Below are 19,475 nucleotides of genomic sequence, written 5' to 3'. Positions count from 1 at the left end.
CTATTAGTATCAGTCTCATTAATATTTCCATTCATGATCCTGATACCAAAAGCAGCAATGTGGTTATGGAACTTCTGAAGATGAAAAGATTATATAGTAAGAAATGAGTCATCTTGAGTACCAGAATAATTACTCTGAACTTCTGAATGCAAAGTATATGTTTTTGGGACCAAACGAGTATTTATTTTCTAACTTTGGAATCTGCTGGTTGAACACAGAGGAGAAGAAAGATCTAAGTGTCTTAGTGAAGCCACAGAAATAATTTTGCCATGAAACAGACGTATACAATGTTCATCAAAGGTGTTTAGAGCAATAGTGTAGTCATCAATGTGGCTTGCATATAATTTCAGTAAATCATGATCAAGTAAGATGAAATCAAACATAACGACATCTAGAAAAGAACTATGAGAATGAGGAATGAAACTAATATTTTATGACAGAAAGCTCTGATTAATTTAGCTGTCATATGGAAGGTTTAGATATGATATTGCATCCTAGAACTACATCAAAAGAGTAAACATGGTAGAGGACAATCTTTTCAGCTACAGATGATGCTGAAGAAAGAACAAGTGTGCCTAAAATGACTCTGTGAATATATGTAGGCTGAAAATTACGTTTTTAATAATCAGAAAAATTCTATTTGGAACATCCTTCCAGTAGTTCAACTGGATTTTAAACGAGGTTTATTAGTTTGCAAGTAAGATTACATGCTACTGCCTGATAAAGCAAGGAAATGATCTTCTTAACCCAACAGTCCTTTCCAGTCTTATTCTTCCCATTATTAAAAAAAGATTTTTTCTCAGGCAATGTTGATGAGCAGAGTTTTGCAATCACTGCGAATTAAGAGTCTTCAATGGGTCTAATAATATCATCATTGACAGCTAGCTCAGAGATTGTCCTGTAAGCAGGAAGTCTCAGCCTTGTCAAAAGAGAATTTTTTTCACTTCAACTAATTCTACAAGCCATATTGTTAGAAATTGCAGCCTCTTTTCCGCATTTCTGATACAAAAATCTATTGCGAATACAAAGAAGCTAGTTTTGACGAATGATTGGAAGTGTGAATAGCACATACTGTGTCAAGAAACTACAACATGCAGCGGCTTTGAGTCTTCCCCCACTTTTGCATTAAACTGCGTAAATATATACACTACGAATTACTTGGTGGGAGTGTGTGCACAGCTCATGAAGAAGCATTACCATCTTCCTGAAAGTTACTTTTGGCAACAGGTGGGCTGTCCTTAAGTCCAATTATTTTTATGGTCAGTCTTGCTGGTTGTTTCCAACAAAGTTACTGCTGACTTGAAGGTGTGTTTACAGACGGCTGCCCTCGGACCCGGTATGCAGAATTGTGTACATACCTGCATACTGACACACTATGTCTGGAAAAACCACTCCAGATAAAGATACAAGAGATAAGCAGACTCATGTACGCGGAAAAACACACCTTTGCTGTAGTAACTGGGGATCTGGCTCGGCTGTATCCCCCCCCAGCAGCCAGGTGCCACGGCAGAACATGGACGTTCCTACCTTTTGCATTTCCTTGGTCTCCGCCTCCCTCTCTCCTCCTCCGCCACCCCTACGCTTCGCTGCTCTCCCCATCGCCGTCCCCCGGCGCTGTGCCCGCGCAGGCCCGCGGGGGCAGGTCCCCCGGCGCCCTCAGGCCCAAGCCGCCGCGGCTGCTCCGGCGGTGGCCGGAGACACCTGGCTGGCGGCGGCTCCCCCCATCAGCCTGGCACAAACCGGCCTCCTCCCAGCGCGGTTTTAAACACCCCTAAGCCTCCCCGTCCCGGCGGTGGATTCTCCCTCCCGAAGCCGCAGGTAAAGGAGGAGGCGAGCGCTGTCCCCCGCAGGGCCGTGCGGGCCCTCCGCGCCCCCCCGCTTCGCTTCGCCTCGCCCCGAGCCGGGCCCGTCCGCGCCGCCGCTGGAGGGCAGAGCGCGGCGGGGGCGGCGGCGGGCGAGGGGCGGGCACTGCCGGGGCCGCATCCCCGGCGTGTGAGCATGCCGCGGCGGGAGGAGGCGTCCGCGGCCGGGCCGGGGAGGGCTCACACTGAACTTCGGGCCGGCGAGAGAGGAAGAGGAGCGCTCCGGAAGCGGCGGAGCGGCAGCGGCGCTGGGAGCCCGCGGTGCCCCGCGGGCAGCATGTAGCTGGGTGACAGCGACCGGAGCGCGCCGCCTGCGCCGCCAACGGCCGCCGGGCGCTGAGGGGGCCGGTGCAGCGGGTCGGGAGCCTCTCCGGGGAGGCGGAGGGGGCGGCAGCCGCGCCTCGCCGCGCCTCTACCCCGCTTTCCCCTCTGCCCTCAGCAGCGTCTCGGCGCGGCCCTCCCGCAGCCGCCCGCCCCTTCGCCGCCGGCCGGGGGGCTGCCGCCGCTGCCATGGGGCTGCCCACGCTGGAGTTCAGCGACTCCTACTTGGACAGCCCGGATTTCAGGGAGCGCCTCAAGTGTCACGAGATCGAGCTGGAGCGGACGAACAAGTTCATCAAGGAGCTGATCAAGGACGGCAGCCTCCTCATCGGGGCCCTGCGGAGTGAGTGGGGCGGGCGGGCCGGGGGCGGCGGGCAGGAGAAGGGGCTTCTTTTGTTTGAATGGGCGCCGGGAGCGGGCTCCCCTGCCGGCAGCTGCCGAAAAGCGCCTCGTAAACTTTCTCCCCCGGTCCCTCCCCGGCGCTGCGCCGCGCCTGGCCTGGCCTGCGGCGGGGCTGGGTGGGTTCCCCGGGGGAGCGGGGGCGGTGCGGGGCCCTGCCCCGGCCCGGCGGCCCGGCCGCGCCCTCCCCGGCGGGGGCAGCGGCAGCGCGGGGGCGCCCCGGCCTCGGGGGGAGCGGGCGGCCGAGGCGGCCCCGCCTGGGGAGGGGGAAGAACCCGGCCTCGGGCTTGGGGGCCGGACGCCGCCGTGTGGGTCGCTGTACGGACCGGGCGCGTAGTGCGGCCGGGGGTCTCGTCTGGGACGCCGGCTGCCAGCGAGGCGTCTGTCGGTAATGGAGATGTCCCGAGTAAACGGGCCAAGGCAGACACTGAAGTGAATTTATGTGAAGAGAGTTTATATCTCACACCGTGACCCCCTGTCCTCCCCGCCCGTCTTGTTGTATGTAGTAGATCAACTTTTATGTGCTTTGAAAGATTCTGGAAGAAGAGATACAAGGATGAACAGCTTCATGCTTTTAGAGCACAGAAGTGAGTTGAACACTGACAGCTTCCCCGAGCGTGAAAACGGCCCTCACGCTTTGAAGAGCATAAAGTGAAAACTAGGAATTGCCCCGAGCATTACTAGACTCGTCTTGCCCTCCTCCTCTGTAACTCCTTGCTACCTACTTCTTGTCTTTAAGTCACTTTGGATCTCACCTGTTGCTCAGAGCTTTCATTCAGGTAGAGCTGAGAAGTAACTTACAGCTTCTCGCGTTGCAACGTGAGATGTTCAAGAAAAAGAATCACTTCAATGCGTATAAAAACCTGCCCCGCTGACATGGTATGCTACTTTCTGTAGGGTGAAGGGGAGCAGCATTGCTCTTTATGTGGACAGTGAACAGGTGTTACTGTGAGCTCCTTAGCTCATAAGAGACCAAACTGATGCTAACCTGGCCTAAACTCAAAGTTCGTCTCTTTACCTGGGGTAGGAGGTCAAATTGTGAAGATTTTGTTTGGCCAACAGTAAGATTCAATGTTAATTGTAATTGTTCATGCATTGACTGTATAGAGTTTACTTACAGCACTGCATTTACATAAATGCACTACTGTCATTTTGAGACTTTTTTTTCCATATAGTGCATGTGTTTCTGGACACATCTCTGTTTTAATGAGTAGCTGGATAATGAATCTAGCATCTTACGTAAATTTGTATTAAATTCAATAAATTACTGAATTCATGCCCACAGAATGTGAGATGATAGAATACATAGAAAATGTGTGTGTGTGTCTGTATATATAGCTAAAAATGGCACATTTTTCCTTCCAGAGAAAAAAAGTTTGGTTTTAGTTGTACTTTTAAGTCTTTCTCCTTGCTAAAAAGTTTTATCCATAAAACAGGAAGTTTGAGCTTAGGTAGGAAACATTACTTACTGTTACAAAGCTGGTTCTATAAGATGGTGTCCACAAATGGTAATGACAGGTTTGGGTACCACATGGCTATTTTTTTGACCTGAACTAGCACTGGAAATTGACTGCTTATTGTTCCGGTTCCAGTATGGACAAATACAACTTTCTTCTTAACTTGTCAAAGACAGACTGCTGTAAAAGGAATATTCTTGAGAAGTAATTTAGACCTTGGTTCTGAAGTAATCCCATTATTTTTTTGAAATGTACTTGTGAGTCCTTGCTAGATTTAGACCCTCTGTCTAAGTGGTTAACAATTCTCCCCCTCTTTAAGGAGAAACAACATCTCTGTCTCAAGTAATGACTACTTAACTTCCAAGTCCTTCTGATTTTTAAAACTTTTTAGTTCAAATGTTATTGTATTTGACACAATGCTTATTGTATTCTATGTGCAACTTTAAAATGCTGTGTGCTATAGTGTCTTTTAGCCTTAGGAAAATAAGGTCTGGTCTGGTGTAGTAAGAAATATTTCTTCTTTTGTTCATTTCAAATCCCTTAGTTTCGTGACCATGCCTTCCACAGAATAATGCCTTAGTTCCTGTGTTAGAACAACTGGGAAAATGTCTGGATTTTTCTCAGCAAAATAGAAATCCCGGCTTTATGCTGTAGAGACTCTGGTGTAGATGCTGCAAGGACAGTGTGCTTGTTATGGCAAGTACTACTATTTGTATGTTTTCTGGAGTAGCGAACTTGTGACTTGTTAAAGAACACTGGCTACTCCTACTTGGCTTTAAAATCACTGGACTGTAAAACACTTATTCAAGGCTTTTTTTTTTTTATAATTCTTTTAGATTGTCTTTGAAAATCTAATCAAACGGTGGAGTAAATGGTTGATTTCAGTGCTGAACTCTTACAATTTCATCTTTGAATATTTAATAATTTACAAGCCCTGGAGGACAACAGGAGTTGTTTACCATGTTTTATCTGTTTAGGTGATCTAGGATTTTTCATTTACATATAATTTTGGAGGATCAGTTCTGTTGGGAGGAAGAATCTGGATAGTGCTACAGAGCTTTGGTGAAAATGAGTGTTGGAACATGCCCTTCCTGACCGTGTTTAGAGAAGAGACAGTGAAGCTGACTTAATGCAGTTAGAAAATACTATAATCTTTTAAAGTTGCCTAAATATACAATCTTATATGAAACTACAGTATGTGGATGGTTTTTCAGGTGGAATTAACCTTCTATATTATAAAAGTTACAAAATTAATCTGTGCACAATCCATTATCTAAGAAGTTATTGCAAATATGCAATGTATATAAATACCTGACGAGATTCCACATAAATTGAAGGTAGAACAAATACGCTTAATGTAGTATGCAAACATTTTGCATTTTAATTGGAGTGGTCCCAAGATAAGGTCAGACTTTATTTTAATGTGGTTTTGCTATGTTCATTGTGAAGAGTGCTGCTTTCCAGAGTAGTATGCTGAGCTGTAATACTGTGCTTCAGGAAGCAGCAGTTGACTGTTGTGAATGCAGTGAGCGCTGATAGTGCTAGGATTGATATCAAATACTCCGCAGCCTTTTCCTAGCATTTTTTGCACAGTTTCCTTCTCTTTCTAAATATTTAAGACTCTGGGAGCACTTCAGAAGAGCACAGATTATATGGTCCAGTTTAGTTAGGTGTTAGCATCACATCTGTATGGCCACCGCGCCTACTTCAGACTTGTCCTACAACTAGTATCTGCACTGAGTGACTACATTTTATTCTTTCAAATCAACTGAGGTACTAAATACATTACTATCTCTTGTAAGACTTAGTTTATGCGTATAGTAAGTGTTCCTATTACATTAAAAAGTTATCTTTTGACAGAGATTTAACTCTGTGCGTAGGCACAGTTTAAGTAGGAGCATGTAGTTTTGGTGCACCTGGAGGAGGGTTTCTTTTTTTCCTGATTTATAGATTTATAACAAAAATGTAGAAAAAATGATCTTGTGTTACAACTGTCCTTCTTGATTATTAGGTAACTGTTGATAACTTCTTCGGGCACCTAATGTAATAGATCTTTCAGATTCATGTTTGAAGTGCCTATGCTTCATGTAGTCAAGTCCAGCTGTAGCTGGACTCCTGAAGCAGAATTGAAATTTCTCCTCGTTTCCAGCTTGTTTTCAGTTAAAAAATCAAGTCTCTTTTTCCTGTACTTTTTGCCAATAGTATACTTTCTAATTTATTTGTAGTTGTCTTGTGAAAAAGCAGCTCAGTCTAGGGCATTGTCATATAGATTATATAGGAAATTTCATTATAGAAATACTTGTATGCTTTTAATTTCCATAATAGGCCTAGTGTTCTGCCCAAGTTAATGAATATTGTCTTGAAAAATCCAAAAAAGTAACATGCACCTTGTACAGGTGTTCCCACTGCTTCTTGTTGAGCAGAAGCCTTCAGTTTTTACCTCTGATTTTTGAGGTCACCTCTCTCCATCTTAAGTCCTGTTTTGGCAACAATTTCATGTATTCAAAGATGAGAACTACATGAGTTTTGGCTTAAATGGTTGAAAGTTCAGTGGATTTGCAGCTGTTTTAAGTGATGCTATGCCTTTTGAAGTCTTTTAACGTGATGCAAACAGCAATCCAGAGCTGTGATGTAGTATAAATAAGTTTTAATGGATATCTTTGGGAATTTGTAGTTTATTAGCAATCATTAGTAGTCTTATTTTACTACTTAACACAGGGGAAAACAGAGAAACAGGCACAAGATGGAAATACCATCTTTTGCAGGGGTGTGAGGGTTTTATAGAAATTCCACACAGAAAAGAGTGTCTTGAAACTGTTTTGACATACAGTTTTCAGGGTTGATTTTCTTCTCTCATAAACCTAACTATAAAAATATAGTGGTGAACCTGTCTATATGTATGGAAATTTAGAAGTTAGCTGGCTGGAAAAAAAATAAGGACAAAATTACAGCATAAGAACATATGATCTTGTTATCTCTCTTGGGAATTTTTTTTCACGTAAAAAAACCCCTTTGTATCTTTCCAGAAAGATGCATTTTCCCAGATATCTTGGCCTCACATATTTTCATGAGATTATATCTTTAAAATGTCTTTTCCAGATTCTAACTGGAGCAGGACTGAGTTCATTGAATAATAACCACTGATAGCAATAATTCTTTTCTGTTAATTTAGATTCCAAGTAAAACAACTGATTCTTCATATTCTCTATGTGATACTATGGTGGTGAACATAGAATTATAAAAGTATAGCTTACTAGGGAGAATTTCAGAAATAACTCACATTGCCATTGAAAACGGATTGCTTTTAGTTATTTTAGTCATGTAATACAAAAATGCGTAACTTGCCTTTCATGTTAGGGTTGCGTGAGAGTCAGGATGTTACAACAGGTTACACCTCTTAGTCTCTAAATACGTGATTCCTTTACCAATTGAAGAAAAAGTTTCCCACTAAAAGGAAGTTGAAACTGAGTGATCGGCATTAATGTTTTTAAAGTCATCTGCTCCCTAGCTGTTCTGTTACTTCTGATAGGCGTTTGTATAGTCCTGTTCAACTTCTGCTGATGTCTGAGTTATCTATGGATTATGGACATGGCTTTCAAAAACAGTTCCAACAGTGCTGAGCCTTTCACACAAAGATACCAACGATAGCTGGTTCTTGACCAGAGAGGGAGCTTAATTGCTGCCTCTAGCATTAAAAGCAGCTGCAATCTATATCACATTACTCAGGATATGGAGAAGGCTGAGATACTCAGTGAATTTTTGCCTCAATCTTTATTGGCAAGTGCTCCAGCCACACCGCCCAAGACACAGCAGGCAAAGGCGTGGGCTGGGAGAATGAAGAACTTCCCACTGTAGGAAAAGATTAGGTTTGAGATTATCTAAGGGACCTGAAGGTGCACAAGTCCATGGGACATGATGACATGCATCAGTGGGTCCTGAGAGAATTAACAGGTGAAGTGTCTAAGCACCTATCCTTCATATTTGAGAAGTCATGGCAGTCCGGTGAAGTTGTCACTGACTGAAAAAAGGGGAAACATAACCCCCATTTTAAAAAAGGGAATAAAGGAATACGCGGGGAGCTATGGGCCAGCTATTCTCACCACTGTGCCTGGCAGGATCATGAAGACCCTCCTGGAAAATATGCTAGGGCACATGGAAAATAAGGAGGTGATTGGTGACAGCCAACAAAGCTTCACTAAGGGCAGATCGTGCCTGACAACTTTGGTGACCTTCTACAGCGGAGCTACAACGTTGCTGGAGAAGGGAAGAGCAACTGACGTCATCTACCTGGACTTGTGAAAAGCATTTGACACTGTCCCATGTAAAATCTTTGTCTCTAAATTGGAAAGACATGGATTTGATGAATGGATTACTCAGTGGATAAGGAATTGGCTGGGTGGTTGTACTCAAAGCGTTGACGTCCAAGTGGAGAGCAGTGATGAGTGGTGTTCCTCAGGGGTCAGTATTGGCCCTGGTGATGTTTAACATCTTTTTTGGCAACATGGAAGTGGGATTGAGTGCATCCCCAGCAAGTTCGCTGATGACACCAAGCTGTGTGGTGTGGTTGACACACTGGAGGGCAGGGATGTGCCATCCAGAGGGACCTGGACAGGCTGGAGTGGTGGGCCCGTGCAAACCTCATGAAGCTCAACAAGGCCAAGTACAAGGTCCTACACATGGGTGGGAGCAATCCCAAGCATAAATACCAGCTGGATGGAGAGTTCTCTTGAGGAGAAGGACTTAGAGGTATTAGTGGATGAAAAATTGACTATGAGCCAATAGTGCCCTTGCATCCCGGAAACAACCATATACTGGGATTCATCAAAAGATTTGTGGCCAGCAGGTTGAGGGAGGGGATTCTCCTCTTCTACTCTGCTCTTCTGAGACCCCACCTGGAGTACTGTGTCCAGCTCAGGGGCCCCTAGTATAAGGACATGCACCTGCTCAGACGAGTCCAGGGAAGGGCCATGAAGATGACCAGAGGGCCACAGCACCTCCCCTTATGAGGACAGGCTGAGAGAGTTGGGGTTGTTCATCCTGGAGAAAAGAAGGCTCTAGGGAGACTTTATAGTGGCCTTCCAGTACTTAAAGGGGGCTACGGGAGAGATGTGGAAGGAAGAAATTCTTTCCTGTGAGGGTAATGAGACACTGGCACAGGTTGCCCAGAGAAGCTGTGGCTGCCCCCTCCCTGGCAGTGTTCAAGGCCAGGTTGGACGGGGCTTTGAGCAACCTGGGCTAGTGGAAGGTGTCCCTGCCCATGGCAGGGGGGGTGGAACTAGATGAACTTTAAGGTCCCTTCCAACCCAAACCATTCTGTGATTCCATGATCTTTAGCCAACTATATATGGAGAAAAGAAATACTAGTATGTAGTGGACTATTAGAGAACATAGTATTTTCTGTCTATCACATGATGTTTCACTTTGTGTCAAGAATCCATGCAAGTGAATTCCCGTACCATCAGTAGCGACTACTGTGTTAATAAAGTCCTTGAGGGACTCAACGTGATTGTTCTTGTGCTTTAATATTGTAACAAGAGTTCTTTAGTGAAATTTTGTAATTGGATTATGTGAAGTTACCAAAGGAGTGGTTTTGAGTTTCAAATGCCATATGAAATGATATCTCTGCTTTAAGAAAATGTTGTGCATTTTTTTAAATTAGGGTTTTCAAACTTTTAAACTGATTTCTGAAAAGGTCAAATTTAATCTGTTTTTAATGGACCAGTTGACTTGTTGTCTACTCCATACTTCATTTGCTATGAATAAAATAAATGAATTCTATTAATAAGAGACCAGCTGCTTCATGAGTATTGCCTTTACTACAATGGAAAATATGATGCTGTGGTCACTGAACTTGTACAGATCTCTTGGGCTTTCATGGGCAGGCGTGCTACAACAATTTGCAGTTTCCTGCAAATAGTAAATAATTTCGTATTCAGCCTCTGTGAAAAATACAGAGGCCTGTGCAGTCCTCCTTTCTACAGAATGATATGTAAAGCAGCGCTATGTCTTTGCCTTTTTTCCTATAGTCTCAAAACTAATTATAAATAGATTTGGAATATAGCAGAATTGGGTATAATGGATTTCCTTGCTAAATCCGATCTAGTGTTATGTCATGTAATTCCCCACTTGCCAAACTCCATTTTAAAAACAGCTTTTATCCTTACTGTTTCTGCTAGAAAGCCATTATAGAGCCTTGTTACTCTGAGGGTTGAATAACTCATTAAAAATAAATTTAATCTGGAAATTCAAATTTGTTTATGCTCATTTTCCTTTCACTCAATATTTCTGCACTGTTTACTTGGATTTGCTTGGGGAATAATCACATCCTTTTGCTAGACTGAACAAACTGTTCTCATCCTCTTTCCTAAGAGCTGCTCTGGTTTCTTGGTCATTTTAGCAGTTCTTTTCTAAGCCTTTTTGAATTTGCTTTTAAAAAGCAAATCAGGAGATCAGAAGTAAAAGTACAGGAAACAGAAGTAGTACAATAATGTTCACGGGTTTGATCTTTGCTCATCGTATTCTGTGAGAACGTCAATCATTAAATGAAATCAATGTTTATGGTTGTCTTTTGACTATATGGTGCTACGAATCCTCAAGTGTGTGATTAAAAAGTGAAAAAGTCTCAGGATCTTATAAGCAGTAGCAATGAAGTAAATACTGAACTGAAGAAAAATAGCTTGACCTTCTTCCATGTTAATATGAAGTACTGTTGGACAGTAGTCTAACCTCCCATTGGTACCCTGTGAAGTGCAAATAACTTTCATTAGGAAGATATATATATTCACAACATGTTATGAACTCTGGGCTATGTTACAGTATAGCTGTTCAGATCACTTGAAGTTATCAACTTAAATCACTTCCCTGTCCTGATTTATGCAAACTTGTGTTTCACAGGGCACCAGAAGTTTAAACAACACGATGCTGTTGTGCTGATGTTTTGCTTAGTATAATTCAGGCATGGGAAAATAGTATGGAAATTCTGTATGTCTTCAGAAGTCTTACCATCTTTTAATATTCAAAGCAGGATACAAGGTGCTGCAATGCTTGGGTCATATAGTTGGTTCTACTACTGATGTTACTTGGTATTTTGCAGGTTGCTTAAAGAAGAGAGGTTTGAATGTCAGATGTGCATTGTAGTCACTGTTTGCAAAGGCACTCTTGTTCATTGAAAGATACGACTTAAAGTAGGTATCACCAAGAGGATTATTTTTCTTCTGTAAAGAGCATTTAAGTCAAATTAACATTTTGAAAAATAAACCAGGTAACAATAAGAAGAATCAGTTTGTGGTTTTGCCAAGAAGAGTTGGACCAGATGATCCTTGAGCCTGCCCCTTCCTTTTTTTCCTACTCTCAGACCTTGTTTCCAGCCCCTTCTGTCCTGTAAGTGGTATTAGCATTGCTGTTTGCTCAGCTGTGTGCTCTACCGGATCAGGGAGCTAAACTAACTGCTAATCTTTGCTGAATAATTTTCCATGTGTCCCTGTTTCCTGATTTGGTTCGTTAGGCATTTGTGGAAGTACTCATCCCAGAAGAACATGGGGAACCTGGGCGTGGAAGCAATTGTGGAAGTTTGGTAGTAGGTGGAAGAATGGGGGACAGGACATTAAATTACTGTGTGATGGCAGTGACAACTTAATTATTGCACATCGAACTATAGCCAAGGTTAATATACAAGTTTCCAGTGACAGCTAAGTCACATTTGTCTTGTCTTGTGTAATAATCTTATTCTTCGGTAGCTAAAGAGGTGTGACATCTGAGCTGTGTTCTTGTGGTGGGTTGACCTTGGCTAGCTGCCAGGTGCCCAGCCAGCCGCTTTCTCAGGGTCCCTCCTCAGCAGGACAGGGGAGAGAATAAGATGAAAAGCTCGTGAGTTGAGATAAAGACAGGGAATTTGCCAATTTCAGTCACAGGCAAACAGACTAGACTTGGGGAAATTAATTTATTGCTAATTAATAACACAGTAGAATAATAATAAGTCAAAACACAACTACAAACACCTTCACCCCTACCCCTCCTTTCTTTCCAGGCTCAGCTTTACCTCTGACTCTTCTACCTCCTCCCTTTGTGCAGCACAGGGGATGGGGATGGGGAACAGGGGTTGAGGTCAGTCCATAACCATGCTGCTTCTTCCTCTTCACACTCTTCTACTGCTCCAGCGTGGGGTCTCTCCCACAGGGTACAGTTCTTCACTAAATGATCCAGCATGGGTCATTCTCCACAGGGTACAGACCTTCAGGAACAGACTGCTCCAGCATGGGGTCCCTGCATGCCACAGTTCCTGCCAGAAAACCTGCTCCAGTACATGCACCTCTCCATAGGCTGCAGGTTCTGCCAGGAGTCTGCTCCTGCATGGGCTCCCACAGGCTGCAGCTTCCTTCAGGTCACATCTGTAGTGTGATGTGGGGTCCTTCATGAGCTGCAGTGTGAGTATCTGCTCTGTGGGCTACAGGTGGACAACCTGTTTCCCCACAGTCTTCTCCACATAAGGGGAGTCTCTGCTTCAGTGCTTGGAGCACCTCCTCCTCTTCCTTCTTCCCTGACCTTGATGTCTGCTGGCTTCTTTCTTTCCTGTTTTCTTACTTCTCTCTCCCAGCTGTTGCACAGTGTTTTTAACCTTTCTTTAAATATGTTATCGCAGAGGCACCACCAGTTTCAGTGATGGGCTCAGCTTTGGGCAGTGGCAGATCTGAGCTTGAACCATCTGTGTCTGACATGGGGTCAGTTCCTGGTGTCTTCTCACAGAAGCCACCCCTGCAGCCCTCCTCCCCCTCTACCAAAACCTTGCCATGCTTTCCAAGTACTTACAGTACTTCTGTCTTTGGCAGAGACACCTTTTGGTTCCTCCTCTACAAGCAGCTGCCATTCAGGCATTTGATGACTGTTTGAAAATTGTTGGGTTGTTGTTGATGGGGATAAGTGAATTTATGAAAGGAAAGGAACAGGGGAATGATTTATTTAAATGCTGCTAAGACTTGTACCTTTTAAGTCTTAGATGAAGTGGGCACTCAGATGACCTGTTTTCTATAAAGGATATAATTTTTTATGATGACCTTGTCCTGCTTTCTACGAAAAATATCAGGGCAAGAACCTGATTGCTTTTAGAAGATTATCAAATATAAAAATAGTCTTCACTCTTCTTCAAGTCCTCACCCTTGCCATGCAAAAGGAGCACAAACTCTTGGTGAAACAAGCAATATGTAGGGTAGTGTTTCACAGTAAAGACATTTTCTGTTTGAGTCAGCTAAGTTCTTTGATTACTATTTGAAAGTGCACAAGGGATAACTGGATGAATTTTAACATTGTTTTCCTGCTGTAATAATTTGGCTTGAAAGGTGGCTTAATGTCAGTGTAAACATGTGTGGATCAGTTCTTTAAAGCTGCAGTTCTTAAAAGTGCAGGTCATATTGCAGTGAAGAACACAGATTTACGATGTGGTGGTGAATGTTGGTGTTCAAAAGCCTTCCTAGATCACCGGTGCAATCAGTGCCCTAGGAACATTGCAACTGCACCATTTAGAAAGTTTACATTTCACTTTAAGTCCATTCCTTATATCTTCTCACCCTTTTCCATCCTACCTTATTTGCCTTTAACCTTTTGTTTACACATGATAATGAGGAATGGAGGGAGGGAGAACAGAAGAACTCAGCTTTCTTGGGATGTACTAGTTGTATAAACTGTCATTTTAAACCTGTGAACGTTGTAAAGGTGTGGTTATTTTCCCTCAAAGACTAAAATGACTTACAGATTGCAGGAAGCATGCAGGAGAAACTTGATGCTTTGAAAAAGATTGCTCCAGGCCTAAGTTTATTTATTAAAAAAAAAATGTTCCCTTATTGAACCTTTTCATGTCTAGCACTACCACTACCATTAAAACATGTTGTATACTGATACTTGAAGGAAAAAATTGAAGTACTCTTCCTTGTACCTCTTGTGAGCCTACATACACAGGGAAGCTATAGAGTTTACCTTCTGGGAAACTTTGAAATAAGTAAGACTTGAGCTTCACTGTAGTAGAGGTAACATCCCCTTTTTCTGGGGAAAAGCAGTAATTGTGAGAACATTTGAGAGACTGCTACAGCTAAAATCAACGTGTATGTGTAAAAATGCATGCCTTCATAAAGTATTATGCCTTCTAGTATAAGCTCTGCTAACTTGCATACTTCTTTAAAATGTCTGTTTTATCATAGACAAAGAAGAATGATCTAATAGCTCCTTGATAAAAATTATAGTTAGTTTATAATAAAGGTTTTAGTTTGTTCTGTGCTTTTGTGAATCTTGTTCAGTGGTATGTGTTATTCACATAAAAGGCTTACTAATAGTTGACAGTCAGTGCCTTCCAGAGTTGGGGTCTGGCATTTTGCAGTATTTTATGGCTTGGATTCTCCATCTCAGTTGTGCTTTGAGGAGCCAGACAGTGTAGATCAGGCAAGACCAGTCAGAGGTCCAATACAAAACAGACTTGTTCAATAGACAGGTTCAAAACAGATGCGAGGAAAAGAATTGCTACCTTCCATTGGTAACAGATCCGATTAAACAGGCCTTGGTTTAAGGCACAACAAATTATGGGATTAAAATAATCTTTGGGAATATTCATTTTTGATTAATCACATGTACATACTTTTACTGAAATGTGATACAGCTAGTGCTACTCTATTTTCCCTCTCCTTTTTTTTTTTTTTCCCCTCCCAGTTTCAACATATTACAGTCCAAGCCTGCTGGTAAAACTAGTTAAAAATAATGCAGCATCTTGAATGCTTGAGAGATGCTTTTTGACTCATCTAGGAATTACTAACTGGATATATTGTACAGATTGGATATTAGGATATGTTACCTTAATTTCATAAATCTGTTGATGTAATTTCAGTATAACTAAAGTAGCTAGCAAGTGAGTGCACTTGAACTTCTCAGCATAGCTTCTCCTTGACAACTTCCTGTGTTTTGCTCTAGGTTTTAGAGGGAATTATTTTGCTGCTGCTTTTTGTTTTTAAAAAGTGTGGTGAGACTTCTGTGTTGGAAAACTTGCTTTTTTGAGAGTTGAAAATAAAATTGTTAGAATCACAGCAAACATCACTCTTTGTTGTCCTTACATAATCTATTTAGACATTTTCAACAAGTCAGGAAATAGCAAATGTGAAATCCCTACAGACCAGTTAACACTGACTGAAAAATAGTTGATTGGTGGAGGAGTAAGTACATTTAATAAGCTGAACATGTGCTTGCAGACTGACAGATGCCAGAAGTGTATCATCTCTGAAAATATAAGTTGAAGGGTTTTGATATTAGCTGTATTTGTTGCATTGATGGATGTTGAGTCTGGTCCAGCTGCTTGTTTTCAGGAGAATGCTGAAAAATAGTGAAGGTCAGAGAAGACCCTTTGAACATATGAAGATCATATGAAAATGCTTAAGCTCCTTGGAAACCACAAACACCATCAAGCATATCTCTTTTGCAACTGCTTAATCCAAAGAGAAAGTTAAAGATTTATTTGTAACACAGAAAAGAGTCATTATTAAAAGCTTCACTGTCTAACAGACCAAGGCATGTGAAGATATAAGTGTTGGCAGAAGCTATACAAGTTAAGATAAGAAGTGTGCAACAGTGAAGTATTTCCTTAAGACAGTGATGGACTTTTCATTGCTGGAAACTCTTAAATTGTTTGGAGATTTATTTTTTTGTTTTCCCAAAGATGCACCCCTGTTCACTTACACCTTTTGGACTTGAAGTAGTAAATCCAGAAACTACTGTTCAGTGATAGCTGGGCTTGTTGATTGCATTGGTTCCTTCTTGCCTTAGGAAGAAATGTTTTCAGTCTACTTTCAAGCTTTCAGGTTTACGTTACTTGAGTGTACCTGTGTATGTGGAACTTTGAAATCTGGGAAGAATGAATCCTTAAGATATTCTATAGTTTAATGTTTGTGATGTTTTAAAATGCTTTCAAGTGATGCTTCAGATGGTTCCTTCTGGTACTCCACTTTGGTGTCATCACTGTGATTTGAAATGGAGGTGTTACGCTGTAATAACTATCTTGGGTGGGTGGTTTTAGTGGGTGGTTTTGGTAGTGGGTTTTTTTGTTTTTTTAAAAATTTTTTTTCCCTTCTTTCCCCCTTAGTTTTGAAAACTAGACTGGATGGCTTGTTTTAGTGTTTATATATGCATGTGCAAATATGGATTGAAACAAAACCAAACACTTGAAGATGGTAATACTACCTTTATTTTCATAGATACAGACTCTAAATAAATATGTTCAGTTCAAGTTGCTATGCTGCAGGTATGTAAAGATAGCAAAACTAACATTTTTGACAGATCTTTAATGTTAGGAAAGTGAGGCTACAAGCTTAGCTTTATTAGCCTGTTGAGATACAGGCTGTCTGAAGTACTTCAAAGATCTTAATATTCTCATAGTTCTTGTATGTACATTATTCTGTCATCTACTACCATGACTGGTTTAATTGGAAAATAGATACACTGATTTAAAAACACAGAACTATGTCTCCAAGCAAATTCTTGTAGGCATAAATATATGGCTTGGCAACAGACTTAAATGGAGTTTTCTCACAAATGCAGTCATTATGGTTGGCTTTTTGCTGTGTGAGCTTAGAGCTGCTGCATCTTCATGCTGTTTGGGAGTCTAAGGTCAAATGAGAAATCCAAAATATTTCATTTTATGAAGAGGGGGTGTAGGCACAGCAGTACATTTCCTGTTTACATAGCTAAATCTTCTTTGTATGCTGAGAGTTTTCCTGATACACTCATGCAGGATTTTTGAGTTTGCTCTTTAAGCTGTAACTTTTGTTGCTTAGCTCATTGAAGATGCCATCATCTGTACCCTAGCCAGTATGACACAACTCATTTTCTTGTGGAGAAGGGAACTGAGATAATCTAATACTGCATCTAAGTTTTACCACCTTTTGTCTGTCCCTAGATTGCAGATTGAATATTAACACATTAAGGTCATGTTTAAGTAATTTGTTTAGCATTTCTTTGTTCAGATTTCATTAAGAAGTGAAAAAATACAAGTTTTCTAACAGGTACAGTTTCCCCATTCTTTTCCCCCCGTGTTCCAAGAGACAAATTCGTCTCTGGTTTTAAGTAAATTTAACCCACAAATTCACAGTATCCACTCACTTCCTTTGGTTCCATACAAACTGAAGAACTTCTGATTTTTCTGTTCTTATACAATATTGATAACTGTATTTAATACTACTTTTTCTGTTTAGTGTCTTCTCTATGAAGGTGAAATACAGCAGGTTAAAAATGTGATTATTCTTATTTTATTTACGTTGCCACAGCACAGCAATGATGTAATTCTTTGTTTTGTTGATTCATTTTTCTTACTCTTGTCTCTTAGTGCAACATATCTCAAATCTCCCTGGGAGTGGTAATCATCTTGAATTTACAGAAATAGTGTTGCATATCATACCTATTTTTCCACCAGTTTTCTGACAGTTTCCAAATCATTTGTTAGTAAAATACGCATTATGCTAACTGTCACAATTCCTGTTATCATTGGCACTCCAGAGCCTGTTTGATTTGTCTTCTGTGAGAAGCTAGTTTTCAATATACCTTGAGATTTTAAGATTATTTTACAATAAAAACTTACTTTCATGCCTACTTTTGTCACTTGTCTCGAGGAATCATTATGAAGCACCGAGTAGTGTGTTGCTGGATTAAGCATCGATCTTACAATATTTTCTTGAATGTTTAATGTACCCAAAGGAATTTCATGATACTTTGACAAACACTTCTCTTGTACCTTTGTAAATTAAAATGGCACTTAAACAATGATATATTCCTATAAATGGAATAAAATACAAGACAGCAGTATTATTCTTGCTAGTGAACACTAGAGGGTTGGGGGGAGATGTTTTAGTGGCTTGATAGGTTTTTTTGTTGTTTTTTTTTTAATCTTTAAACATATTAAGTGATTCAAATCTCAATTTTCTTTGGGTTTTTTTTTTGTTGTTGTTTGTTTGTTTTCCCTCTTTGTGGGGTATGCAGGAGTGGCTGAGTGCAGTGAATAGGGACAGGGACTATGGGGTTTTGTACCAGTGAGAGTTGGAGTTTCTGCATATCAAATCCCATGTCTGGATTCTTGACAGATACAAAAATTAGACCAGTTGAGTGCCCAGTTCTTGCTTTCTTCATGTCTCAGTTGTCCCACAGTAAAATAAAGCCTGTGGTTTTGAGGGATTTATATTCTTTAACTTCTGCCCATCTTTGTATGGTTAGAAATTTTATATGCCCTGTCTTTTACTGTATATATGCAGGTGTTGAGTAATATAAGCAGCAATTAAGTATCATGAGGAATTTCACTTGCATCTCAGTTTCCATATATAGCTTTAGTTTAAAATAAAGACACATTATTATCTATAAATGTGTTAAATACTGTTTTTAAAAAGTTGTTTCAATTTTTTTGATTTGGATACTTACAAAAAAGCATTTTTTAGTGTAGGAGGTGGATATTAAGATAGATGATCAGTACTTTTTTAATGGAAAAGCATATAAGTTCAGGGTTTTTTTTCTGAAACTAAATAGATTATTCAGTTAATATCAGTGCAGTAGAATTGTCATACTGTCCAATAAAAATTTTGTCATACTGTTTTGTTAAACTTCATTAAGAGTGTGTTGGCTCTTTAAGTATGAAATCTGACACTCCATTAATTCCTTATTCATTTCAGTGTAAGGATTTTATTTGTGCCTCTCTGAGACTCAAATTTAGGAGGAGGTGTTTACAGTGTTTCTACTATTTGAGAGATCCACAGCTACTGTGTGGAATTTGGTCTCTCCAATATCTGGTTTCTGCTTCTAAAAGTATGTCAAGTGTATGGAAAGTCGTTGGGCTTTTTTAAACGTACAATACCCAAAAAACCTTAAAGTGATAAGACACAGCAGCTTTTCTACTTCTGTAAAACCTTGTTTCCCCATAGAACAAATTAATGCAGTCAATATTTAAGTTCTATTATTAGTAAAGTACAAGTTTCTGATATTGTGAGATTACTTTAGAGATGTAGCCGTGTCTCTGCAGTCTCAGCAGAGCCATGCACTGTGCCTTCAGACCTCCAGAATAAAACTGACCAGTCAGTGACCCAGACAAAAGTACTTGGCTTCTAAAATACGTCACATGAGGAGAACTACTAAATTGCAGTAGCCTTCTGTTAAAGTTTCCCTAAGTGTCCTCAAATAACCCTTTTTAAAAAATGGCTTTCTCTAACCTGGATTTGAACCCAGGTGTCCTGTCAGGCTCCACAGCGGACTGTGACAGCAAGCACGGAGTTTCATGATTTAAGTGTGCACTGCAGGGGCAAAAGTTCTTCTTTTGTTGTATACCTGCTGCTTGGTTATTTTATCTGATGATGGCAATTTTTCTATGAGAAATAGTAGCTGTTGCCTGTATGGATTTTCTTTTTTTAAAGACCCATCTTTTCCTCATTCTTCC

General features: G+C 41.1%; 1 protein-coding gene across 1 annotated transcript in view; it reads left to right on the top strand.

Annotated features, from left to right (window-relative positions):
- Positions 1–2,065: 2,065 nt before the first annotated feature.
- The window catches only part of ARHGAP42 (Rho GTPase activating protein 42), a 172,981-nt gene continuing 155,571 nt past the window's right edge, over positions 2,066–19,475 (top strand). The window contains exon 1 of the mRNA XM_074916689.1: positions 2,066–2,526. Within this exon, the coding sequence (XP_074772790.1) occupies positions 2,373–2,526 (154 nt within the window). The 5' untranslated portion in view covers positions 2,066–2,372. The remainder of the gene's footprint in view (positions 2,527–19,475) is intronic.

Source organism: Athene noctua, chromosome 1 (genome assembly GCF_965140245.1).
Source record: "Athene noctua chromosome 1, bAthNoc1.hap1.1, whole genome shotgun sequence".
Lineage (NCBI taxonomy): Eukaryota > Metazoa > Chordata > Aves > Strigiformes > Strigidae > Athene > Athene noctua.
Note: the sequence above shows the minus strand (reverse complement) of the source record. Positions and strands in the feature narration are given on the sequence as shown.